This window comes from Primulina huaijiensis, chromosome 5, assembly GCF_012295235.1.
Source record: "Primulina huaijiensis isolate GDHJ02 chromosome 5, ASM1229523v2, whole genome shotgun sequence".
Classification (NCBI taxonomy): Eukaryota; Viridiplantae; Streptophyta; class Magnoliopsida; order Lamiales; family Gesneriaceae; genus Primulina; species Primulina huaijiensis.
In genome coordinates, this window is record NC_133310.1 from 2,523,767 (window position 1) to 2,551,080 (window position 27,314).

At 35.0% G+C, this 27,314-nt stretch overlaps 3 protein-coding genes across 11 annotated transcripts; 2 read left to right on the plus strand and 1 right to left on the minus strand.

Annotated features, from left to right (window-relative positions):
- Positions 1-1,207: 1,207 nt before the first annotated feature.
- On the minus strand, positions 1,208-11,552 carry LOC140976301 (cyclin-dependent kinase E-1-like). 4 transcript variants are annotated; one of them, XM_073440352.1, is made up of 16 exons: positions 11,123-11,551; positions 10,034-10,144; positions 9,805-9,908; positions 9,097-9,139; positions 8,843-8,941; positions 8,385-8,454; positions 8,213-8,307; positions 8,066-8,099; positions 7,907-7,991; positions 7,701-7,778; positions 7,114-7,161; positions 5,157-5,189; positions 4,960-5,068; positions 2,111-2,335; positions 1,952-2,021; positions 1,208-1,594 (listed from the first exon to the last, which is right to left on the minus strand). In XM_073440352.1, exons 1-15 carry the CDS (start codon positions 11,342-11,344, stop codon positions 1,953-1,955), a joined length of 1,425 nt encoding a protein of 474 aa, XP_073296453.1. In that variant the 5' UTR covers positions 11,345-11,551; the 3' UTR covers positions 1,208-1,594; position 1,952. The 4 variants fall into 4 exon arrangements, 3 of the variants coding, with proteins under 3 accessions (XP_073296453.1, XP_073296454.1, XP_073296455.1); XM_073440353.1 differs by having other exon boundaries at positions 1,209-1,594; positions 2,111-2,332; positions 11,123-11,550; XR_012175187.1 differs by lacking the exon at positions 1,208-1,594 and adding an exon at positions 4,667-4,764 and having other exon boundaries at positions 2,111-2,332; positions 11,123-11,552.
- Positions 11,553-14,844: 3,292 nt separating this feature from the next.
- Positions 14,845-18,185, plus strand: LOC140976303 (syntaxin-61-like). Of its 3 annotated transcripts, XM_073440356.1 has the most exons (8): positions 14,846-15,136; positions 15,918-16,031; positions 16,475-16,588; positions 16,704-16,894; positions 17,077-17,167; positions 17,246-17,311; positions 17,872-17,984; positions 18,021-18,185. In XM_073440356.1, exons 1-7 carry the CDS (start codon positions 15,083-15,085, stop codon positions 17,980-17,982), a joined length of 741 nt encoding a protein of 246 aa, XP_073296457.1. In that variant the 5' UTR covers positions 14,846-15,082; the 3' UTR covers positions 17,983-17,984; positions 18,021-18,185. The 3 variants fall into 3 exon arrangements, with proteins under 3 accessions (XP_073296459.1, XP_073296457.1, XP_073296456.1); XM_073440358.1 differs by having other exon boundaries at positions 14,845-15,136; positions 16,471-16,588; positions 17,872-18,185; XM_073440355.1 differs by having other exon boundaries at positions 17,872-18,185.
- Positions 18,186-19,529: 1,344 nt separating this feature from the next.
- LOC140976304 (alternative NAD(P)H-ubiquinone oxidoreductase C1, chloroplastic/mitochondrial) lies at positions 19,530-26,783 on the plus strand. 4 transcript variants are annotated; one of them, XR_012175188.1, is made up of 11 exons: positions 19,530-19,691; positions 19,793-19,995; positions 21,442-21,537; positions 21,965-22,031; positions 22,206-22,389; positions 23,185-23,278; positions 23,366-23,578; positions 24,702-25,103; positions 25,284-25,332; positions 26,268-26,371; positions 26,483-26,606. XR_012175188.1 is itself a non-coding variant. In XM_073440359.1 (11 exons), exons 1-11 carry the CDS (start codon positions 19,649-19,651, stop codon positions 26,620-26,622), a joined length of 1,623 nt encoding a protein of 540 aa, XP_073296460.1. In that variant the 5' UTR covers positions 19,530-19,648; the 3' UTR covers positions 26,623-26,783. The 4 variants fall into 4 exon arrangements, 3 of the variants coding, with proteins under 3 accessions (XP_073296460.1, XP_073296461.1, XP_073296462.1); XM_073440359.1 differs by having other exon boundaries at positions 25,256-25,332; positions 26,483-26,783; XM_073440360.1 differs by having other exon boundaries at positions 19,799-19,995; positions 25,256-25,332; positions 26,483-26,783.
- The last annotated feature ends 531 nt before the right edge of the window (positions 26,784-27,314 follow it).

Here is a 27,314-nt window from a genome sequence, read left to right on the forward strand (position 1 = left end):
TCTTCATTGGGAATCGCCTTCAAAAATTTTTCTCGATGTAGACAATATTATGGCGAAGTAATCCTGATATAATATTGGAGCCCAGCAACACGTTGATTTTTTTGTTTCCGTTTGTAGCTACGTACGCGGCGTGACTCCCCCAATTCAAGCACTAAAACAACGCGTGCCAGTAATCTATGGGTCGGTGGTCTTCTTGACGAGATGAGCAATTGGTTGTTCACATGACATGATAGATTTTTCATCGTTCGTTAATGAAAAGTTCATGTTTTACGTGAGAAATATTGAAAATTGTGTACGAAAAATATTGGAGATCGTGTGTGCGAAATCCACGTTTTTTCTCAATTTTCAATTTTTTTCTTAATTTTAATTTTTTTTTAAAAATATTTATCTTGACCGTTTATCTTCAACAGCCATATCATCCTAACTATTAAATATTATTTTTTAATCAATCAAATTAACAAAAATTAAAATAAATAAAATAACAGTGGGCACTTCATCGCTCTGATCATCAACCATTGGACATGATCTTAACACATTGTCTTAATGTTTATGCAAAGATCGTAAAAAAGTTAAATGTATTTTTTACGACGTCCAAAATTGCATCATATGAAAAAATAATATAACTCCTGTAACTATTAGATTAACATTTAAGATAATCAAACTAACCGAAACCGAGGTTAGAGGTCGGATTTCTTGGATGTTACTAACTTTTCCACATGGATGGGCCGCATATTCTGTCCAATATATCGTACAGATAATGTATATATTAACAGAATATGAGTATATTTATATAGTAATTTTAATTGTATATATAGAATTTATGAACCAAAAATGAAGATTATAGGCCACTCATACCTAAAATGAAGCCAGATGATTTCACTCCGGTTCCATTCCAGGTTGGTCGGGCATTGGAATGGATATGAAATTTTGATTACGTATAATTAACCAAATTTAAATTTACAGATGTTATCTATAAAATATTAAAAAAAATCTCTCGAAATATATTCAATGAACACCATCTTCCAAATTCTCGGGCCACGACAAAGGGTCACAAAGGAATCAAACTGATTCTGGTGATTTTTCGCCATATTGAAATAATTCATATCAGAAGTTAGCGAACTTGATCCAAGCTCAAGTATTAAAATTATATACAACTAGAATGCTATACATTTAATTTATTTCTTAATTAAAATTAGTTGCATCCACAAGCTCGATCCAGAAATCCAGTATTTACATGATATAGCTCAATAATTAAGCTCAAAGCAGATGAATTGGGGGGGAAAAAAAACTCTAATTCGACCCATATTCGTGCTTAAATTTTTTTTTTTTTTTTTTCAAGTTTTGAGGTTCCAACTAAGCTTCAAGCCAGCTTCATAAAGTATACGCTCAAACTACTGTGGTACATTTCTCGGGTATAAAGTATCAGTAACAGCTGAGTTGAGTTAATGTCTTCTGCATTGTTGCACCATTGCCCTCCATAAATATGCAAGACTACATATAATGTCCTCAAGCTATATTAGAGTCGATACGTAAGAACGTATTCAACATATACATATAGTTGAGAAACCATCCAGAGACGAAATGATTTGGAAACCTGAAAATCGCCAACATCAGTCTCTGTCTCATAAGTTGATGCAATCACATAAATACATATTATATGTAATCAAAAAAGTATATTGCAAGAAAAGATTGTAATTTAAATTGCTGAACAGATCACGGAATCAGTTAAAATTTACACCCCACAAAAGATAGACCGAAAAGACAGTCTTTGCAGCAGTTGCTGGTAAACATAGATGACAATGTGAAATCAAAACACGTGTAAGCTTTACAAAATTCTTTTTTTTCCAAAAACACTGTAAGCATTTATGAAGGGAATAAGAGTTTTTGGAAGGATAATAGCTAATGACAGAATTTCCAAACACCCAAACGTAAGAAATTCAATTTACATTACCTCAATAGCGTCTTGATTTTTGTTGCGGAGGGTATCCAGACATCCCCATTCCCGGGTCTTTCCTTCTCAACTATTATAAAAAGAATAAATCATGTGTCTAATAAGAATGAGAGAAACAATCACAAACATTCAAGAATTTCCACATTTTAAATCACAAACCTGGTGCTGTTGATGGGCCTGGGGAGCAACACCCCGCTGCATTGGGATGCCACCAGGATTCACTCCACCCATTCCAGCCTGAGAAGCAAGATTATAAGCTGGAATACCAGGAGGCTGCATTCGTTGCACACCAACCATGGGCATTGGTCTGGGCACAGATCTAGTTTGCATCACATGAGGACCTCCTTGCATGCCCCCAGATGCTGCATTTCCAGATGATACCTGCTAAACAAAACCAAAAGTACAGGAAATAATGAGGAAGATGCACACCAGAAACCATCATTCAAATCTTGACGCTGTTAGCCTGCCACATGCATTGTATCACCAGAAAATGTTATTAACAATGCTTAAGATTTTCTGAAGGATTTCTATAAATGACTTTTTATAATAATGGGGTTCTTTAACATGATGTTCGTATTCCTTCTGTATGCTACGCCATTAGATGTTCCTACTTTATGTTGAACCTGTTCATCACACACAAGGGTGTTCTATCCCAACGATGCTTACATGGTCCACTGTCATACACACAAATGTGCACCTTTATGAGTTACACAAAAATGAAGTGTTCCTGTTTCCTTATGACGCATAAAATTCTGAAGTTCAATCAAAATTAATTCACAAAATAACTAAAGTTTCCCATTTGGACCGTACAAGAATGGAAACTCCAACAAGTACTACACACATGCTTTTCTAGTGTACCAAAACCAAACTGTCAAGTGAAAGGTTGTAACAATAACTAGAGGAGAAAGGCCACTTTTACTTCCAGTGATTAAACATCTTAGCTTCTTATATGTTACCGCTTTCATGCATGCCTACTTTACCATCAAGCTTAAAAAATGCTACATTCAATTGCTAGAGGAACATAGATAAAAATCTATACCATATATCCCATTCTCTTTATGATGTTAGATTGTGCTTAATACAGTAATTCTAAAATAAATGCCATGAGTAATTTTCATCTACTCATCAAACCACCTTCGAAAATTTTAGGCGCATGGTTTAGAGTTTGAAGCTTTACCAAGATCACATCAAACTAATGAAGTAAGGAAATCAAGACTGAAATATTTACTGCTGTATGCAACCTCGCATTAATCAGTAAAATATCTAAAAGATTACTATCAAAGATAAAACCCTAAAGCATGTTTACAAATGTACTACCAAATTGTATGTCAAAGACGCATCATCCCACAGTAAATATATTCTAAGGAAATATGACACTTTTGTTCAAGGAAATACACCATAATTCATTTAGATCATCTCAACTAAAAAGAAAGTATTGTCTTATTTTGGGAAGTGCCCAGTCATGATTCTTCTGGAGAAGAGTATAACCACCAGAAATATCCTAAGCACAAACTCAGGATCAGCCTCGCTGCAGCATATTTGATCAAATGCATCATAAATGAGAAACAATAGCTACAACAAACCTAATAGATTTGAAAACCAAGCCAACACAAGAAATAACTGTTTCAAGTTTCCATAGTAGGAAATCCACGTGGTTTAGTTAGCAAATCCTTTCACACCTACATTTTCATGTTAGATTGACTATAATGATTGTCATCATATCAATTATATCTATTGTTTCGTGTCTTCAGGATAAAATAAGCCTAACAAGAGTTAAACCGCACTCACTACACTACATAGCCCTGGACATGAATCTCTAAATATTTTATAATGGTTCTTGCTTATGTATTTCATGAGGGAGAAGTGCTAGGAAACTAAAAAGGGGGAGAGAGAGACCAAACAATCTTATTTCCATTTAACTTCTATACGAACAGGCATTTAATCCCCTCAGTTTACTTTCTTGCTGAATTTTCTTAACTACACTCAACCCAGATTTATTCTTTTCTCAGCAAATAAAAAGGCATGCGATTGATTTTTGCCTTTACTTATTAAATGCACAACACAAACAGGAAAATGCTGCCCAAACGTACTTCAGGATCAATCGAACTACTGAAAGGGTGCTTTGAAGATGGTGTGCAGTTAACAGCAGAATTATGGTGACATGAAACTAATATAACGAAGCGTGTCTTTACTTAAACAGGATTCAAAAAAATCATGGATATATTTATAGGTTCCCGGGTGTTTTTTCAATCATTTTAGCTCCCAGTGTGATTTTTGGAAAGCAACAATAAGTAGGAAACTCACATCTTCGGAGGTCATTCTAGAATTAATAGTAGTCTGGGACAACTAGTAACCCTCAAAACATATAAGAAGAATACTTTGACAAACACAACCACACAACAGCCCGCATGATTTATGAAGGCCAGAGTACCCGTACCACATTATACATAAAGGTTTAAACAATAAAATAGGAAATCTATTTGAAGATATATGAATTTATAAATTAGTGAATTAGCTGTTAAAATGAGATAATAAAAACTAGCTTGTGCAATTTGTCAGAATGTTTCAGAAATATCAAATAAATGTTACTAATTTCCACATTAATATCAATCAAGTTTCTCAATCAGTCCCATGCAGGTCGTTTCACCTTGGATTCCAAAAGACATTTTGGCATTAGTTCTCCGTAAGTACAATTCAACACACTTGATACTGTACCTGGAATGTGGAGGATGATCATTACGACTGCCAGGTAACTTGTCACCAGGATTGCAACATACAATCTTAGGGTGCGGGTGCAGGATAACCCTGTCAAACTATATATACTGCTCTAAAATTCTCAACCTCACTCTGGAATGACATTTTGTAAAAGTAAGAGGGCATCCTGAATATATCTTGGTAAGCTCAGATAATTGCAAATAGCAATTGGAAAGATCTCGAGACAACAAAATAACAATTGTGGCAGTTTTTCCGTTCAAAAATTCAGAAATTGAAAAGTTGGGAAATGATACCGGTTGAGAGGGCTGAAGACTAATTGTTCCTTCAATATCCGTGCTTGTGTCTACTGGTCGACTTGGGTAGTTTACAACTTTCTCTCCTGGTTGTGGGGATACCAGTGCACTGAGACCAATATGAATATCACTTAGTTATTGCAGCAGGAGCATGCTGATATGCATGATAAAATCAGAAAAGAAAATAAATTACATACTTGCGTCCTGGTAAAGGTTCCAGGCGAAAATACCTGAGAATTAGGGAAAGTGATATTTAAGAAAATTGACGCACAATTACAATGTTGTACTCTGAGATTAGGAGCAATTTTGACATTGAAAAAAAAAAACACAACTTGATCTACTGAGAGAGAGAAAAACACGGAAAGTTAAAAAATGAAAAATAATGCAGGAAGTAACGCAGAATAAAATTTGTATGAAGATTTTAGCTATCACGTAAAAAGGAGATGAAGAATGCCCCACTAATTGTCAAAACATCATCATATAATGAGACATTAAAAGTATTAACCACCTTTACCACTAGCATCGTGGGTATTACTCATTCAGTCTCATTGGATCCAAATTGATGAGCATGTTCAGCTAGCCAGAAAACAGAAAAGCATAAAGAACCGTCGAATAAAGTCTGGTCCACTACACAGAAAAGGAAAAGTGTGATATACTGGATGGGTTGATTTTAATTTTAATCCCGAACCATGTCACACTTTGCTCCTTATAATCCAGGCAACCAACAAGACCAACAACTAATTTTTTATGTATGCTTTTCTGAAGCCTCTTGTGCTGGTTACTTGCACAATTTGTTTGACAACTACACAATTTAGCATGCACACAACAGCTCAGGTGAGATCAACAACTAAGTTCATAGCATGCACTACATGAATTATTTTGAACTAGATTTGAAGATTCATAGTACTGACCAAAAGGTGTTGAGTGTTGACCATATTTTGTCGGCAAAGGTTCACATAACAGAAACAGCATTCGAGTTAGTCAACTCACGGCAGCAAAAGGCAAGCGATTTTACTTTAACAGTACAAACATCAGTGATCAGACAGAAAATTTCATAATAGAAAAAACAGTCAACATGTGCAAGTCTTTGAAACAGTAAAACACAGCCCAGTCATCAATCAAGAATGCTTCTATGAGGATAATAGAAGAATTAAAGTCGTCGAAATTTGGGAAATGAGAAAATGAAAGAAAATATGTTAAGTTAATTGATTATATTAAATAAATTCAGTTTCAAAAGGATTCAAGACTGAAATGAGCATGATCATTCAGCATTGATCGGAAAAATATTATCACAAGAAAGAGTTGCAAGGCACACACAATTAAAGGTCAAAGAAAAGATAGTTACAACAGTAGAAAAAGAGGGAAACATTATCAGAAGAAAACAATCTCATCCCTTTAAAGTAATCAGAAAATAGAGTTAGTTCAACAATCACGGCAAAAGATAGATTTGGAAAGGAGTGACAGTTTAGAGGTGAAATGCGTAAAGGTTGGACCAAATCTTTTATCAGGTGTAAGCAAACACATTGTAACTAGAGAGATGCAACATATGTATAAACTTTAAGTTTTCTGTGTGCAGCAAAAGCGTGATAATGGTAAATTTTAAATCAGCATGCATTCGACAATTTAAGACAGACCCTCATCCTCGCAAAGGAGGAATGACATGTGCAAGCGAAAGTACAAAACTCTCCAAACTATGCATATGGAAAAAACCAAGTAAATTTTACTCAAATTGAGCAGCAGCAATTGTTTGCATGATACGCTAAGGGGAACATCTCTGGCATCATGCAATATAAGTTCACTATCATGTTAAAAAACATTTGTAATTTTGTTCAGATCCAAAAAACTTTTCGTAAACCAAACCAACTACATAAAGACATGAAAGTCAAAGGCTTAACATCTGGTGTTGAATAGTTCTTTCTTTTTCTATATTTCTTTAAATAAATATTTTCTTTTCTATATTTTTGCGGGTGTGGAATCCCTTTAAAAACTTTAGAAACATACAAACAAAAAAAGGCTTTTATTAGCAACTTATCAGCAAACCAAAACATGTATTATCTTTTATTATAAGAAGAGCTATAACAATCATCCAAGTATAACACACAATAGAGCTGATAAGGATTCAATAGGAGGATAAAACAAAGGTTAATTACGTACTCATGCTCAAGAGCTTGCGAGGCTGTTATCCTTTTTCTAGGATCATACCTGCAAATATAACAAAATATCTCAGTCAATCAATGCACTTAACTTTTTAAATAAAAACTGAATCAATTACCAATTTCAGGGAACAAAAGATGAAAGCAAAACAAAGGAGGCACTATTAAAGAAAGAGGATAAAGCCAACTCATATTTTTTATATGCTCGTTATTATGGTAAATGTATTCATTCATGGCAACACATAGTCTAACTAGTGATTTCAGATACAGAAATAGCAATGACTACTCACTTTTACATAATGGTGATCAGATGGTAGTGGACCACATCTTTCAAGATTGATACCAACAATTCATACTCAAGGCATGTCATATTCTAGCATAAACACAAGCTCGTTGAGAATTTCTCACTATGCATCAATAACACAGAGAAATGCACCCAAAATGTAATTCCAGTCCAGAAAAAAAAAATTATGGAAAGCAAAACATCATATCTTGGAAGTTATCATCATGTGATTAAAAAGTTTTCAAATAAAAAAAAAAAAGAAGAAAAAAAACACGAATTACATAAAGTGAACATCAAATTCATACTCGAGCATCCTAGACAGAAGGTCATATGCCGGAGTTTTGGGAAGGACAGGAACTACAGTGTGAAGTCCGGTATTGTCACTGTCAAAAATGAAGAAAATTAAACAAGAAGAAGCATATCTTAACACCACATACAAGAACAACATTCACTAGACAAACTACTGATATCAATATACTAACAAAAAATGACCAGAATGAATGTTGCTCACTATTTATGCCCTTGAATGTGCTGTAGATCAGACTGCCAATGTGGAAGATTCACGAGCATGGGCCACTTTTCTGGTGTGGGATGACCTGATGCCACAATCAACTATCATTATCAAATGTTCATCAAACAACTAAAATAAGGGAATTACTGCAATTCTCACCTAGAACCTTAAAAATTTTGTCCAGCTGATCGAGCTGCATCAGAGAGAAACTTCAGAAAAGACAACAAGAAAGTAGGACTAGGGATGAATTCACACAGAGTCAATAATTCTCTTTCACAAAGAATGCAAGAAAGAAAAGCACGACACCTGAAATGGGTTAGGAGTCCCTTTTACTTCTTGCCCTTGAAACAATGGCTTTAGCATCAAAAGTTCCGCAAAAATGCAACCCACAGCCCACATGTCTTCCGGACAAATAAAAAAATATAATAATATGTACAATGAGATGATTGAAATGACACATGGTCCCAAGAAATCATACCAACAGCACTTGTATAGTGTTTGGACCCAAGGAGTAGCTCAGGAGCACGATACCAAATGGTCACTACAACCTGACAAACAACACATGGTATGAAGATCAATCCCAAGTACTGCTCAAGAAACTCAAATTTTGGCAGTTCTATTGAAAAAATTCTCTTTCCTCTAACTATAGTAATCAGAATCAACTGCAAGACATCTGTATCATAGGATTGGAAGACTCAAGACGACCAAACAGTTGGCAGGCTCACGTTATTTATAATTTCGCATGGTAGTGTCTAATTATTAGGCCAACAGCAGTAACCAAATCAATATAAGTTAGGACTCGTGAAGATCAAAGTTGCAACGAGAGAGAGAGAGAGAGAGAGAGAGAGAGAGAGAGAGAGAGAGAGAGAGAGAGAGAGGAAAACCGTGTTTTAAATAGAAGATGAACGAAAAGGGTAGGAACAGTTAACTCATTACCCCGTTATCGGACAGTGGCTTTAAAGGAGCTTGGTAAATTCTTGCAAGGCCAAAATCAGCAATTTTTACCACTCCCTGTTCTTCTCCCTCACCCATTACCTGGTGGTCAAAAGTTTCAGAAACTTGAAGAAGAGGCGTGATTCAAAGTTCTCAAATTTTAATAATAGCATGTAACTTCATTACAATGAATATGATTTCGGATAAATATAATAAATACGAAGCAAAATGGAAGTTGAAGAGTGTCAACATCTTACCAAAATATTTGACGGCTTTAGATCTCGGTGGATAATCCAATTGCTACAGAAAATTTCGATATAACCAAGATTTCAGCAAGGACAATGTTGTTGTTCCATGGGAATTAAATCGAAGACCACAAACAACCACGACTGGCTGTTCCATGTGGCCCAACAAGATATAAACATATATATCCCAAATCAATGAGCAAAATTCAAGAAAACAAGCCAGAGACTAAGTTTTGGAATATAATATACAGAAATTGACACAAAATGTCGATAAGCTAGAAACTTATGTAAAAAGAAAGTGAATTTATCTTCTCCACAGTGTTTCGCTTGAAATTAAAGGAAAATAGTTTTAGAAGTTGCATTTTTGCAAAATCCAAATGCACAAAGTCATTGCCATCAACATTTGTTCCCAACCACACTACAATGCTATCCATATCACCACCAAAAACAAACAAGACTGATAACATCCACAGGAGCTGTAAAAGGCAGCCATATCACAGATTGAAAGCAAACTTCACCAAAGTTTCTCGCCTTATACTATATAGTTAGAAATGTGTGAAACACAGAATCTAACCTCCGTGCATTCGAGAATTCGTAGAATAGAACAAGTTTCTTTTGTCTGGATTTACAAACTAGTTCAAAACAATTTGATCCACTTTGGGATACGATTCATCAGAAAACATAATGATTAATCACAATATAATAAGAAACATGCATAACCTGTGAAGATAATTAAGACCGTTAAGAAGCTGCCACAACAATGACTTGATGGTGTAGGAATTGATTTGTTGGTTGACCTTGTCTCTATGATGTCGAATAATTTCCTGGTGGTATTCAAGAAACGTCAATACAGTTTTGCTACAAACATTTATGAATACCAACACAATTACACAAGTAAATTAGTTTTTGGTATGGCTTAAGATAGAGAAAGAGTGAGAAATTTACTCACGTAGATGTCGTGCTCGGCATAATCAAATGCTAGATAAAGTGACATATCAGCATGATTGATGTGCACATTTGCAAGCTTTACCACATTCTCATGGGAAATCTCTCGAAGCAACTAGCATCATAATACCCACATAATTAAATCCAACATTTAATGAAAATGAAAAGAATGAAAAAAAATTCGAGTAAAGGCCAAAATAAGAGATTTGCAATACTAGTACATCTTCAGTTTGGAAATTGAAAATGACGGGAACCGAGTCCAACACATGAATATGATGCTCTTTTTGACCATTGATGTTCTTAGCATAAAGATGCTAATCGACTAATCAATATAAATTTAAAAGCAAATCTACCAACCAATATTTAACTAGAATATGATAAAGGTTCTATCTCAATGCTCCTTTAGGTTTGCTTCATCATCTAAAAATCATTAGACAAAACAAAATTCCACCATGAAAATTTCTTGGTTAGATGGGGGGCAAAAGCAAATAATGCAAACATAGGAGGAAAACGAACCAATGACCCTTTGATTTTCTGAAATGGCATAATGTTCTTTTCCATCTTTGCAGTAACCACACTTGTAAAATAGACTAAAGAAATCCACATCTATTCCCTAATCATATTTCTTATTCCAGACAATTGTCGCCAGGTATGACATGTATCGCTGTTCTAATAAGTTAAACCACATGTATTCACGAAATAAATAAGGTAAGAGGGAATTGATGGTACATTTTTTGCTCATCCTATCCAGTCAATCAAGTCAATATTTTCAAAAAAAAAATAAAAATAAAAATAATGGCACAAAAACATCACCAAAGACCGGCTTCCAACCGGAGCGTTAACTTCTATTAATTCCGGGAAAATAAGACAATAAGAAGACAAAAGAGACAAAGATTCACCATTTCCTCCCCTCAAATCAGGAAACAAACACAAAAAAGAACCCAATACAAGTCCACAACCAATACTCCAACTTTAAAATTTTCTAGTTCAAACCAACTTCCACTGGATAAGCACATACACCAGCAAGACCCTATATAAAAACCGTAATTACACGATCAAACGCAGAAGCGATCAACAATCACAATTTTCATACCATAATTTCGCGAATTGCGGTAGGAGAAACGCCATCCCCGTCTTTAGACTGCTTGAATTTCTTTATGGCTATCGATTTGGATCGATTCAGCTTAATCTTCGCCAAGAAAACCAAACCATATGTTCCCTCCCCGATTTTCCCAATCACATCGTATTGCTCCAGCCACTCAGGTTTATTGTTGCCGCTGTTGCTGTTCGAATTGCTCGCTCTTCCATCAGCCATCTCCTCCAATCGCTTGACCAAGAAATCTGCCTTAGTTTCCGGATTTTCTCAGCATATCTACGGAAACATCCCTTCAATTGAAATTGGGAAAGTGAATTTACTGGAGGTTGAAGCCTTCCTATGAACAGAATCCATGCGAACGAGCGTCAATAGCTGTCGAGATTTTGCAATGATCAATTCTGTTTCTATTTCCAGTTTTAGGGTAATAACCAAACAAATCCTTAATAAGTCGCGTTTCCAAACATGATGTTAGACTAAAGTCGCTTTCCATAAATAGCTCATTCTTGTGGAAACTGACTAATGTCGCTTTTAATTAAATCGAACCGTTAAATCATTAAACCAATATTTTATTGAGGGAAAAACAAAATATAAAACATGAACCCAAATATTTCATTAATTTATTGACTCAGAGGAGTGAGTAGGGGTGGGAAAAAAATACTGAATTTTCGGTATACCGAGATTATCGTACCGAAAAAACGTCTAATTTACCGAATTTTCGGTATACCGAAGATTTCGGTACGGTATGTTAACAATATCGAATTTTTCAGTACGATAACGCAATGCAATTTGAAAATTCGGTATATACCGAAATACCAAATATACCACCCCCTAGGAGTGAGCAAACACTTGCCACTCTACTGATTCAAGTTCCAAGTATCGTATATAAATTGTTATTCAAACATAAAAATTATTATTTTTCAATAATCTCGTTTCAATAACTTCGCTATCTTACAACTTATGAGAATTAAAATCTTAATATGATGAAATGATTAACACTTTGCAAAAAATTATAATTCTCCCGCTTGTTAATACATAAGATAAGCATATCTTGATTTTATACATAATTGTGATTCAAACAAACTTTCAAATTATGGTTATCCTACAAAAATTTAATGAAAATAGGTCAATCGCAAATCTCCAAGTTTCCAACACAATGTTTAAAAAAAAATGTTCTATTACCCTTTTTATTTTAAATTTTTTCGAACTCTTACCATTTTTATTTTAGATTTCTACACAAAATTCATATGTGATTGTTAAAAAGTATTAATTTTTATTTCAAAGTATATTGAGTAATATATGTTTATTTGAGTGAAAAATATTATTTTTTTATGTCAAAAATATTAATTTTCACAACATGTATGGACTGTGTCAACTCGCTCACGGATATAAAACCATGAGACTATTACACATAAAACCTACTCATGTTTATATCGTGTTTGCAAACATCATAAAGTTAACTGTTTACCCAAATAACCAATTTTCACATCGATTTTTTATATAATATATATAATACATGCATATATAAGTATCAGTTTTAACAACATTTATCAATAGTATTTCTATCCATATCGTTCTTTGAGTATGAGGGTTGGACATACTTCACTAATGTTTTAGTTCCCCCCAAAACTACCTCTTATATATATATATTTTGAAGAAAAAAAACTTCCAAACTTTCATCACCCTTAAAAAACAAATAAAATAAAATTTGTTAAAAAATTAAAAATACAAAAACTATTCAAACAAAAAATAAATAAATGCAAATAAAAAATATATGTATTTTGTAAAAATATATTTCATTATCAAACAATCAAGTTAGTATACACAACTTTAGATAAAAACAAATGAATCGCATCCTCAAAATCAAAGTGACATCTAGACTGCATGCATCTATGCTAACAGACGTGCTACTTGATTATCATGTCTAGAACAATGAACAATCGAAGAGTCCGATGTATCGGAGCACAAAAACCGAATCTCCTGAGCTAAGGGTTCATCCAAATAAAACGACCAAGAAACATTAATGAATTTAATCACTTATATTGCATCGTTTCAACAATCTATTTTGAACCATGAACATTAGAAACACCCCCTTTCACTGCCATCAATTCAGCAAAATGAAGGGTGAAAATGCCTTTGAGATATTTAACTGCACTAAAAAAACAATTATCTCGTGATCACGCCCTGCAATACCCACCGTAAAGTGATCCGAAAAATCTATTATCGAAGCATCCACATTAACCCGATTAATCCCACTCGTCCGAAGTTGTCATCGAGTCCGAAACCAGCAAATGTGCATGATCATTTTGAGTAGTGGTGATTGGTTTAAAAAGTTTAGGCCTGCATCAACCAAAAGTCTTTGAAAACCCGGACATTTTTCCCCTAACGATATCCGCCACCGAATTCCTTTAACCATATTTTCCCCACAGAATGTTGCGCCAAACAAAGAATGTGTTGTTTCCTTTAGCAACATCGAGGAAGTGGTCGGAGGGGAAACATTTAGCTTTGTAAAGATGAGCCACAGGAGATTCTGGCTTGACTTGCTTGGCCAGCAATGTCTGGTTAAAAGATGACAAATCTCTAAAGCTCATGCCTCTTTTAACTATTTGCCTTACATAACATATTCCAATGGAATACGTTTTCCTTGTCCTATATCACCCCACCGATAATTCACATGAAGCTTCTGGCAAAGGACTTGAGGTAGCCGAAAAATGCTCATAGAATAAGTATGAATGGCTTGATAAATGCATACAATAGCTATTCGTGATTTTGTATACGAACGTGGACTGAAAACAGATTTTACCATATGAATTCAACATATGAAGATTCACCAACTATAGGATTATGGTAGTTGGGTCCAATCTCACGTCAAATTTTAATTAGCACTCATTAAAGCAAGGCAAAAAATTTTGATGATGCCAAAATTTTACTTTGTGTTCGGTTTGGAGATCAAGTCTTCAAATCTTCGGAGCTGAGTTGATCGGGTCGGTACTCTGGGTTCTGCACATACAAAAATAGTGTTAGGAGGAGCCGGAAAGTTTTTCGCCGTGACCCCTCCGATGCTTAAATCAGTCTGGAGGTCAAACTTAAGAGAGATATAATAATGCTAAGTGAGTAAGAGAATGTGAGTGTTTTAAAATCATGATCAATATCTGATATTTATAGATACAAGAGATGCTAAGATTCCATAACTGCGTCAGGTTTAGATTTCCAGACCCATTGGTGGGCTCGGACTTCTAGAAAACGGGGTTGAAGATATCAGCCCTATTGGAGATTCACGGGATCAGACATGTGGGCTCAAACTTCTAACTATATGGTTGAGTTCGGTATCTAGACCCTTGATTAAAAACGAGATTTAGGTCTTAAGAAACTAAAGCTAATTTTGAGACGGGCTTGGATCCGTCTAGATGTGTAATTTTGGGGCATCAAATTTGAAATAAATTAATTTGAAATCTATAATCTCAATTCGTTGATGCAAACAAAATGCAAGATTATTTTAGAGTAGTTACATTTACTGACTAAAGTAGTGTCAACATGTTTACACTTTCTTTCAGGTTAAGATAGTTTGAAAAATGACCATAGTCAAATATTTATTTGATTGTGACATTGCTTCAATTTTTTTTAAAAATAAACTTCAAACATGTAGAAAAACAAAGGCCAAACACGTTAAATTTTTTAAAAAGTTAAAATTTAAGAAGGGGTTATATTCCCCTTTTCAGGCCTTGGCCTTTCCTACCCGGATAGGAAATCGGGTCGAGTTTAACCCGAGTATTTTGGTACATGTAGCCTTTTCTCCTCCACCACGGAAAGGAACTTCAACTTCCCATCTCGAAACCCGAGTCAAGCATTCAGCTTTGCTTTCTCCTTACAATTTCTCTATTTTGCAGATTTCAGATCTCGAAATTCTTCGTGGTTTTGTTGGTGTCAACGGATTTGGATACTCATAATTGAGTATAACACATGTCTTCAGCTCAAGACCCGTTTTACATTGTGAAAGAGGAGATTCAGGATTCTGTAAGTGTTATTCGGTCTATGCTATTCGCAGATCTATTATGCGCTCTTTTTTTCGATTTTGTGTGGCTAGTTCAGCCCTTTTCCTGATCGAATCTTAGGCTCATGTATCTTGTGTTTTGTATTATTTTGATGACTCATTCTTCTTCAAATTCTGCAAAGAAGTTGATATTGGGTTACTAATAATAGTTATTTGTTGTTATTCGTATATTTTATTGTGGGCTTTGAGGGAATTCAAGTTATTTTTAGCGTATCAATTTGTTCATGGGTCTGGATGTAGTCCAAGTTTAGTGGTTTGAATGATCGTTTTGGTAATTTGCAGGCAACTGTTTTGGTAATTTGCAGGCAACTCTATGAGTGAGTTTAGTGATTCGAGTTGTAGCAACAGAACTGTAGTGTTTACTATTCGAGAAAATTTGGTAAAAATTAATTCTTTGGTGATTTTTTCATTTTTTATGAATACGGAGTGAATTTAATTTTATCTACTATATATTTATTTACAGCATTCAACTTTGTCAATGCTTGGTTTCCCAGTACCAGCTGGGCCGTGAATCTCAGTACTCCTTAAACAGATCAAAAGTCTTAAACAACTAATGGCTGTACACTCCACTAACAAATGTGTGTGAATGTTAAAAGATGATCTATTGACTGTATTAGAGTCTGGTACTGGTATCACCTGCTAGTGATTTTGATGTCGATATCGAAAGAATGTGTATTTAATCCAACACCCAGATACCCATCTTTGTTAAATCCGAATCTCACCACCCAAGTTCTACTTTAATAGATTGATAAATTGCTCTCAAAGTTTCATCAATGGGAACGAATGCATTCGGATGGTGGCGAGCAACTACATCTCACTAAGGAGCTTCTTGCTGGTTGCGAGAGCATTGAGTGGCAGGTATGAGTTAACATATGAATACCCGACTCCCGAGTGTAGTTTTTTTCCTCGTGGAATGATCTTGAAGCTTTGAAATGTTTTAAATGATGTTGACCAAAAAAAGTGGTTGACATGAAGCACATTGTATATCTATCACAGTGATATATTTATATGCTTCCACTTCATGTTGGATGAGTTTGCACTTGTGAAAGGTGTATGAGATCTATAACTACTCTAATCTTTAAGCTGTTACTGTTTTAAGAAGCATTGATCTCTTGCATCCTCTTGCAATAAGAATCATTTACGATCATGGTTACAAAAATTACAAAAAACAATGATGAATTAATGATATTAGTTTTATGTCCTATTGACTCTGATAAAATGCTTCTATAGCTTCTCTGATTGTCGACAGGTAATTGTAAAGTATCTTGTCGGTACTGAAACTTTGTTTTCTTGGTAGAAAGGTGGATGAGTTGAACAAGACAATTGCCGTTGCAGCAAGAGATCCTGCGCTGTACGGTATCAATGAAGTGGAGCTTGATAAAAGAAGACTATGGACTAGCAAAGCTTGCTCTCAGGTATCAACGGGCTTATTTCATCGAGCTTGTTTGCTTTTGATGATGGTGCTGATTGTACATATGTTTTTTGGTTCATCATGTATCATGTCTCTGGAGAAATGTTGTTGATGAATAGGTGGGAACAGTGAAGAAATCAGTCGTGACTGGAAAGGAGTTGAATGGGACAAGCACTTCTAATGTCAATGGTATGCGGCATGAGCTTATGAGGCTGCCCGATTCACGTCAAACTGATAGGAACCAGTACATTACACATAGTAACGATAATTTCATATCATCAGAATCAGATAGACAACTACTTCTGATAAGGTAATTTTGTAGTTCAAGAAAACTTGTTGATGACTAACTGGGTTGTCTATGTTAGTTGCTGCATTTATATGTTCCACTGAGAAAGCATTTAATTCATCCTAAAGCTAAGAAAGCTTTGACGTAGATTTCTGCTATTTTCTGTGTTTGCGTGTTCTCCATCTGATTAAATTTATGGAATAAAGGCGACAAGATGAGGAGTTAGATGAACTCAGCGCTAGTGTTGAAAGAATTGGAGGTGTTGGGCTCACAATACACGAAGAGCTCCTTGCTCAAGTAATTCATCTGTAAATTTTGAGTAAAACCTTCCTACTAGCTTGGTAATTATTGAAATGTAAATTCCTGGCTCTCCAGGAAAAAATTATTGATGAGTTTGGCACAGAGATGGACAACACGTCAAATCGTCTCGATTTTGTTCAGGTGAAACTTTCACTTAACAGACATTGTCTTTAATATGACTTGTGTACCAATAAACACCATACAATCTGCTACTCATGATTTGAAATTCTGCAAGGAAGCTGTTAGTTTGTTTTTTTTTATGACAATGAAACCCTTATCCGCTACTTTTCGGTGCGAACTGGATAAACTCTTGGGCTAACGCATTAGTCTGCAAATCACGTTAACTATGTAAACAGTTCGCTCGAAAAAATGTTGGTTTGGGAATCGAACTCATCATAATCGGTCAAACGTTCACCTATTCCACCAACTCGGAGATCCTTAAATTGCAGAAGCTGTTTATTTCTTGATTGGAGAGCATCTTGTTGCTTGTCACCTAAATAGCAAAGGATAAACCTTGTGTGATAGACTCGTCCAAGAAAGTATTCGGTAGGGGAATCGAACTCATCAATAATGGTCAAACGGTCACATATTCCACCATCTCGGATATATCTTTAAAGGGTGGAAGTTATTTATTTCTTTATCGAAGAGCATCTTGGTGCTTATCACCTATCTCATTCTTCTTTCTTTTTCTTTTTCTGCAGAAAAAGGTTGCCATGGTGATGAAGAAGGCTAGCGCGAAGGGTCAACTCATGATGATTTTATTTTTACTCGTTTTATTTGTCATTCTTTTCGTGCTCGTCTTCTTCACGTAGACAGTTATTTACCAGAAACTTGAGCGTACGGTGAGGAGAGTTTCGGTTGATGGTACTGTCGTGAACTCGGTAATTTTCGTTATGAATGGGTTATATGTGGTCATGTGGATTTAGCCTCTGAAATAATTGTTATAGGGTCATAGATGATCGTACACACTTCTTGTTTATGCTACGGAGATTATACTTATAATAATTAGATTTAATTATGCGAGTTCTTTCACAAGAGACTCTAAGTTTGAGATAAGATCTCGAGAATCAAATTGTAACAAACTCTCGATCGACTAAAAAGATCTTGTCATTGCAAACTAACACATGCACTACATCATATTTGACCAATCGATGTCTTTCTATGAATGAATCCATGAAATTGTCTGAAAATGCGAAGAAAAATTATGGATAGAATTCCATATAGATTGGAACTTGGAAGAGGCTGAAATCAAATTGATGAATAAGTTGATGGTTTGATTTCAGCCATTCAATTTCACTGTGGAAATTAATTGTAATTTCATGAAAAAAAAAAAGAATTCGGCCTACGTTTATCTTGTTAATGGTAAACTTGAGTAGTTAACATCCATTCTTGTGGGGGAGTAAATAGTGAATGTGGAATTAATATAACAAAAGCTATGGCGTGTAAAATTACAACTTGGATTTTTTAAATTGTAAACTCAAATATTACACTTTCAGAAGCAATTATTGTACTACAAAGTCAACAATCTTCTTTTCAATAATTACATTACTTGCAATCTAGGAGAATCAAACACGTGATCTTGGCTCGATTGTAACAGTTCAACTTTTAATTTAAAATATAAAGTTGCTCAAACGTCATCTTTCGATTGCTCTCCCAACAAGTAATACTAGGTTTCTATTGGTTTTAAATCAATTTTTAGTCGATCACAATTTGTATTTGTTTTAAAATTAATCAAATCGAAAACAATAATTTGATTAAGAATTTAGATTTTAAAAAAATCCAAATCAACCCAAACAAAACCAATATAATTTTATAAATGTAAAAATTATATAGAAGAATTTGCTCAAAATTTATTTACTATGTTTTTTCAATTATATAAATATTTTATTTGATTTTTAATTTATAATAAATCATGAGAATTATGATAATAAATCTTATTTTTATAATTTTCGACTTTATAATAATTTAAGGAGAAAATGAAGAGCAACAAGTAGAATTTGGCTCTTTTGCTACGCTAAATCTACATTGTACTTTATATTTATTTTTATTTTTATAAAAAACTACATTGGACTTGAAAATGAAAATATTAAAATTTTCCATTGATTAAAAAAGGAACTTTGATTGGAATAATTTTGGATATTTTCAAATGTTCTTAATTCAATAATTTCAATATAAATTTGATTAGTGATTAACGTACATATAGAAGTGATAAAGAAAAGAAATTGATCGAAATTGGGTCCGATCTGAAATTAAAAAAGTATTTAGGGTGAATTTCGTAAACATTTGTATTTTATTTTGATCTGATCTGCAAATATAAAAATATTTAGGGTAATTTCGTAAACATTTGTATTTTCCCCTGGCCAACCCAATTCTGCTGGAGACACTCCTTCCTCAAAATATTAGTGGAACCAATTGATCCACATTTACGCCGCGCCACCGCCACCGCCACCGCCACCGCCACCGCCACCGCCACCGTATATGATGGCGCAAGTTTCGTCTCTCAATACACTTTTTTTTAGTTGTACGTTCCTTCTCTCTTATTCTATTTCATAAACTCGCGCTATCGTTGCGTTTCCCATACTTACGAACTTTTCCTCTCCTTTACTTGAAACTTTATCCAAGTTGCAGGTCAGAAATTCGAATGCTGCAAGTTGTTCCATCGGAAATCGCGTTGTTCGACCGATTCGAGGTCGTTTTCCAGTTGCACTGGAAGAACACGATTCCGTGGAGTTGTTTCGAGCTCAGCAAGAAAATTTGGAGGCTTTTCGGAAGTTTCAGACAATGAATCTCAACCTTGTTATTACGCGTGGCCTGATAAGGGCAAGGTCATTTTTCCGTGCGCCTTGCTGATTTATTTGTTACTCATGTTTCCCTTATCTTCTAAGTCTCCTCGGGTCATTAGTTCTATTCCCAGTTTCGTCTCAGTAGCATTGCAGATTCGTGGAAGCTTTTAAGCATTTGCGTTGATGAAAGTGAAACCTAAGAATACATGCTATATCAGTTGCAATTGGGCAATCCAAGTAATTGGTAGATTGGGTGCTGACTCTTGTGTTTGTTTTTTATGTTTTAGTTCCTAAGGTGTGCAAATCGATTATTGCATGATGATTTAGGGACGGAGATTTGTGATTGACAAGTCTATCTGGGCAGGCACACCTGTCTTAGTCTTTGCAAATCTCTCAGACATTTTATATGAAAATCACTTTCTTTATTGGTTAATGAAGAAAATACAATGGAGGTGATCATTCAGGCTTAATTAAATGAAAAGTTATATTTTTTCAATATTCATACCTATTTCCGTTCAAGCTAGTTATAGCATATTTGAAAAATCATAAATATGATTTCCCTGATGAGGGCAAGGCAAACAATTTGACAAATAAGGGCCTGGGAACATGCTATCTAATCAAAGCATAAAATGGAACTGCACAAAATCACGAGGATAGGAATTGCCATATGGTCCATATCGCATTGTCATGGGTAAAGTTGGACAGAATAATATAGTATCCAGAACTCCTAGTAGAGAAATTTGGTGTTTCACAGCGCATGATTTGCTTTCAGTTTTTCTCCTGTAGCTTTTGGGCAATTGAGGTTGAATACCTGCCAAACTTGAAGCTCCAATATGTTATCCAAGAATTTCCAATGAATTGTTTTCCGCTTGAAATCATATCTTGTTTCTGTACCTCAAGAAAGAAGTTAGTTTTTGAGTGGGTTTGTGAAAAATTTGTGTGCTACTATGTGAATACACAATACTTCTTTTTTCCTGGAGTGAAAACCTTGTTTATGTAGAACCATAGATCTTCGTATATAGGGATGGTTTTATTAGTTATGAACTGATCATTTGGAGACAACTTATGCTATGACGGAAATGCAGGGCTTAAATTAATTTTTGCTTCTTAGAGCAGTATCTAATCACTGACTAGAGTTTTACGTTTACCTTCACCCTCTATATAATCTAGAGCTGGCAGATGTTCATACACATTTTTTAAAATTCATATCTCTAACTTTAAATGGTTTAATTATGCCAGTTTTGTGTTCTTGAACGCTTACATATTTAAAAGCAATGTGGTACGTTCCCCAGGCTGGTATCAACAAATGAGTCTCATCTTTAGTTTGGTGGGCTTGTGTTTTCTCTTTATGCTTCCACTTTGAAATTTTTTTTTCAATCCTGGCAATGTTAGTTCCTTTTGTTCTATTTATTTGTCCATTTTAAATAGTTATACAACCTTAAATAAATTGATTGTGATTTTTGACATAAGAATGATTAATGCTTGTAGAGACCAAGGGTGTGCATACTGGGAGGTGGATTTGGAGGTCTATACACTGCGTTACGATTGGAGTCACTTGATTGGCCTGATGGGAAGAAACCACAGGTATACTGTGATTTACGGCACTTTTATACTTTATGCTCTAGCTAGGACAGATCTATGACAACTTCTGGTGCATAGTCTGACACAGATGAATCATTCATAGACTGCTGCTAAATAACTAAGTGCAATGTGTGCTTCATACTCATCTAAGTGGAGCTTCATTTGACCTGCAATAACATTTGAAGGTGATTTAGGCTAAACAAAGGGAACATAGGTCGGGTTTTATGAAATAATACCCTTATTGAGCTCTTTTCCCATAGAAGAAAGTAATCAATATCGTGTTTTCTTGTGCCTTTTTGTCTTTGAATTAAGTAACGAAGAAATCTTGTAAATATTACTGCATAATGAAACTTTTTTTGGACATATTATCTTAAATTTCCACTTTGACATGTGTTACCTAAAAAGTGAATATTCTCTGACAATCCAACAGGTCTTTCTTGTTGACCAATCTGACCGCTTTGTCTTTAAGCCATTATTGTATGAGCTTCTCTCTGGAGGTAAATTTAAGATTTATCTAATAGAGAAACTATGCTGACAGTTGACCTAGTTAGTCAATTTTTCTGGAGGTAAATTTAAGATTTATCTAATTGAGAAACTATGCTGACAGTTGACCTAGTTAGTCAATTTGAATTTCTCTTACATTTATTGTTTCAAGGATTTCCTGATTGCAGAAGTGGAAGAATGGGAAATAGCTCCTCGTTTCTCTGAGTTGTTGTCAAACACAGCTGTGCAATTTTTCAAAGACAGGGTGCAATCCATACATCCCACTGATCATTTAGGGATGAATGGAATTTCAGCTTCTGTGTCAGCGGGGGTGGTGCATCTTGAAAGTGGTCTCCTTGTTGAATATGACTGGTATGTTTTTATTTGATTTGCAGGAAATATGTTGTGTTCTCTGAAAAATGTGAAATTACTGGGGAGTTTTGTTGCTGACCACTTTTAGGTCCTAAATTAATAATGTTTAAATAAATTTGAATTCACATTGAGGAGATTTCTATTTTGCATCCATCAAGTTTCATCACCAGCCCAAAAGATAACTACAGGGAGCAAAGTACAGGAAATTTCTCAATTTTTTGGACGTCTAGCGTTCCTTCTTTGTTCAGGTTTTGATTTGTTTGGGGCATCCTTTGATAAGAACTAGTCTGGTATAAACCATGTAATATTGGCTCAGATTTCTTTAAACCTGGTTTGTGTTACCTTCATATGTGCAAAAACTCAACGTAACTCCACATATTACTTATTTCTTTTTAGGGATCTCTAACTCAGGATATGAGAGTGCTGCACCTCATTGATCTTTCACTGTTTGACACTGCTTTCATAGTTTTCCTTCATGTTAATGGTCATGCATAAACTTTGTACTGCCCTCAATTCAATGTTCTTCGTGTGTATACGTGACTTAGGTATTGTATTGACTAGTTTGAGCACTTGTTCACTCATTCGGATGCTGCAAAACATGTCATGCCTTGTATGCTGAATATTTTGACAACTGGCTTTATGAAGCAAGATAGTGCTTGGCTACATTACCTCATTTGTATGCAGCTACCGGAGGTGTCTTGCACTGTATGTCTGTCTCGATGATTTTGAATTTGGTGGGTCATTTGCATTTAAATGATTTGTGATGGTGTCATACTACTTGATCTGGACAGCCAGGTTGGTACTTGCTGTTGGGGGTGAACCAAAAGTTGATACTACACCAGGTGCAATGGAATATGCATTACCTTTTTCCACCCTTGAGGATGCTCGTGTAAGTACTTCGACCACTACCTACCTATGAATATTACTAGTGAAATTCTACATGATGTAAGCTTTCTATTGGTCTTATGTAATGCAGAGAGTTAATGAGAAGCTAACAGCTTTGGAGCGTAAATACTTTGCTAAGGAGACTCCAATCCATGTTACTGTTGTAGGATGTGGGTACTCTGGAATTGAGTTGGCTGCCACTATATCCGAAAGACTGCAAGCTAGAGGAGTTATACAGGCTATTAACGCTGGAAAAATTATCTTGCCAAATGCACCACCTGGAAACAGGGAATCCGCATTAAAGGTGAGACTCTTGTATGGATTACCCATACAACTTTAACTGTTGAATTTTTCGTAGCCACAAATTTTAATATTACATTTCTTCTTACTTGGTGTCGATGAATTGCAGTAAAATATAGTTTATTGATCTTTAAGATAGTGAGAAAAAATTGCTTCATGATCCATGCCCATCATCTGAATTATCTCTCCTGCACTTGACCACCTTAGTTCCATACTTGCATCAGTTTGTCAAAAGTTGGCTCCATGTCTTCCAACTCAATTAACATCAGTGATGCTTCCTGCTGGCGACATTTTTCTGTTTTTATGGTTGTCTAATACTTTTCTTGGCAATATTGGTATGTATAATCAATTGATCCTCTCGACACTCGCTTCAAAATTTTGGTATTGAATCATTTTCCTGTTAGTCCGGTGGGAGTATCTGTTCTCTCCAGTTTTAATAATAATAGGACACCAAGGACCATCTGTCCTTTCCTGACTTAATATTCCCATTTAAATGCAAATTTAGGTTCTTCTCAACAATAGTGTTATCAAAAAGTAAAAACTAAAGAGTACTGCTAGTTCATTTGACTTGTGTTGGACATCAGGGGTAAAAAACCCCATGCCAAAGGTAGTGTGCCACTTTAGCAGGTCTTCTATGCACCACTTGTTATGCATGAAAAAACATTTTGGAATATTCATGCCGTGGAGAGATAATTTTGACTTCTGATTGTTGTACCAATGGTCATGTTTTATTTATAATGTGTACTGCGGGGGAGAAAACTGATGGATGTTGCTTTCCAGTTTGTCTTGAGATGTGGGTGCACTAGGAAAGGGGTAATAGAAGCATATGACTGTCTATTGTTTTTCTCAGTGTTTTTTACCATACAAATCTCATGCATTTTTATTCCTATGTTTTCTAACTATCTGATGCTTAATTGATGATTTTAATAAATGACAAGGAGGCATCTTTTTTTTTTTTTTTTTAAATTTAAAAAACGAGTTTTTGCCAAAAGATTGTTGTTGGTCCCTATCGACAACATGTTTTATGTTGTCACACAGTCGTACATGTATATGGCCATTTACATTTTTTGTGATTGCAATTTCAGTGTATCTCATAGGTGCATGACTCTAAAGCCACTTTTTGTCAGGTTCTATCAACCAGAAATGTTAAGCTTTTGTTGGGTTACTTTGTCCGTTGTATAAGCAAAGATGGCGAGTTTGGGGATTCACGTGAACCCACAAAAGGTGAAGCTGTTCAAGATGTGATAGAAAATCATAATAATGAGAAACTTACTTTGGAGTTGCAGCCTGCTGAAAGGGGCATTCGAAAACAATTTGTTGAAACGGACATGGTTTTGTGGACTGTCGGGTCTAAATCTCTACTTCCTCAGCTAGAACTTGATGATCAAACTTATCTTCCTCTTAACGGCAGAGGACAAGCAGAAACAGATGAAACTCTTCGTGTTAAGGGTCACCCACGTATATTTGCTCTTGGCGACTCTTCTGCTGTACGGAATAGGAAAGGAAAATTGCTTCCTGATACGGCTCAGGTACTGTGTGATTCTTTTAGTTTCAAATTAGTGATTTCTCATGAGAAGTATGCCATGATAAAAAAAAAGGAAAACATTTCATACACTAATTTTGTTGAGGCATACTTTGATCCTGTATTTTTTGTCTGGCTCCGCTGTTATGTTTTTCTTAGGTAGCATTCCAACAGGCAGATTTTGCAGGTTGGAATATATGGGCTGCGATAAATGGCCGGCCTCTTTTGCCATTTAGGTTAGTTCTGAACTGAATTGATAAGACATACACTATTCATTTATTTATACCTTGTTGAAGCTAGAGTGTTAGAGAATGTTCAGTTATACAACATATTGTAGACTTCTTTTTACATCAGAATAGAATTTCTCTTCCGGAAAAAAAGGAGCCTCACAAGAAACCAGGACACAATGCCTTCAATTGCAGAAAAATGGGATCAAAATTTATGTCTAATCAGTTCAGTTATGAACACTTTTGCACATTAAGCTTATGCTTCCTTGGCACTTATAGATCTAAAGGTCATTTTAGCTGGTTGTGTGACTGACTGCCATAAAAGCAAGCAACCGGCAGACTTTTCTAGTTTTCCCATAATCTTGGCCTCACCAAAATATTGAAGATCTATAATTAGCTCCTTCACTCGCATGCATCAGATGCGCCATTACAGAAAAACATGTGGTAGCTGCATGAGTATGGCAAAAATGTAAGGACCGAATAGACATTTTTCTTTAGGCGGGAACTACTTGCTACAGCTTGAGCTTTTGAAGTAATGAAAATATATTTTTAACATTCTTCTGAGCGGTCATCATTGACATGGTTGGTCAATGGTCTAATGTAAGGTATTAATACTCACATTTCTTGTTCTTTTTTTCATTATATGACAATTTAGTGGTGGTGTGTCAGTAACTACTTTTGATGCATCTGATTTTTTAGTCACCGTACTATGATTTAGAGCTTGTGGGGATGCTGTATGAGTGCCAATTATTTTCCCCATGATATTTTTAAGACCTAGCCTACAATGATCTAATTCCTATATCGAGCAATCCAGTAACTTGGATATATTATGCTTGATTTTCAAGTATATGAAATTGTTGTACTGATCATCAGAAGATTGCAGAAGAGCTAAATCAAACTGTTTTCACCATGATGGCAGTCTAAAGCGAGTTTTGTTGCTGCAGGTATCAGAATCTAGGCGAGATGATGACTCTGGGGAGATATGATGCTGCCGTTTCGCCAAGCTTTATCGAGGGGCTGACCTTAGACGGCCCTGTCGGTCACACTGGTATAGAAACACCATTCAATGCATTTCATTAGTCTCATGTCATTGCATCTCATTTTTTGGGTCTCAAAAGTGATTCAACTTCGTGGTCTTTTCTCTTGGATTATTTTGCAGCCCGTAAGTTGGCCTATTTACTCAGATTGCCAACAGACAAACATCGTTTAAAAGTGGGGATCAGTTGGCTTGCTAAGTCTGCTGTGGAGTCTACTGCATTGCTGCAGAATACCTTAACCAAAATGCTTTCTGGAATGTAAGTGAGACGTTTTTCAAGTCCTGTTTATTTTCACTTTGTAAGGTTGTAAACACCTTATGAAATTAGTAAATTATTATTTAGTGGTGATTCGTTATTTAACCAAATTGTAATATTTACTACAAAAGATTTGTTTCTGAATAAAATAAAATAAAAACAATCAAATTTGATCCAAACATCAAATTAATTCCCCCAAGGATTTTTCCTTTCATTTTCTCTGCTTGTTAAAATGCAAAATTTTTCCTTAATTTGTCGAAATTTGTGTTAAAACAAAATAGCGAGAAGGGTGAATTGAAAAGCCTGGGGGATAATAGGGATTGTTTTGTATTTTACCTGCTTTTAATGTCATTTAATTTAATTTGGCAATTATCGGTGCGTAGTAATACCAGTCGGCGATTGACAACAAACTCCAAAACCACATCCACACGTTTAAAATAATTTTATACTTTTTTTTTTAAAATCTTATTTTCGCATATTATCAAATCCAAATTTTTAGATAAAATTTGCGGGCAAATGAAACTCAAACGATGTATTTTTTTCTAGGTAAAAATTTGTGTGAGACGGTTTCACGGGTCGTATTTTGTGAGACGGATCTCTTATTTGAGTCATCTATGAAAAATATTATTTTTTATGTTAAGAGTATTATTTTTTATTGTGAATATCGTTAGGATTGATCTGTCTCACAGATAAAGATTC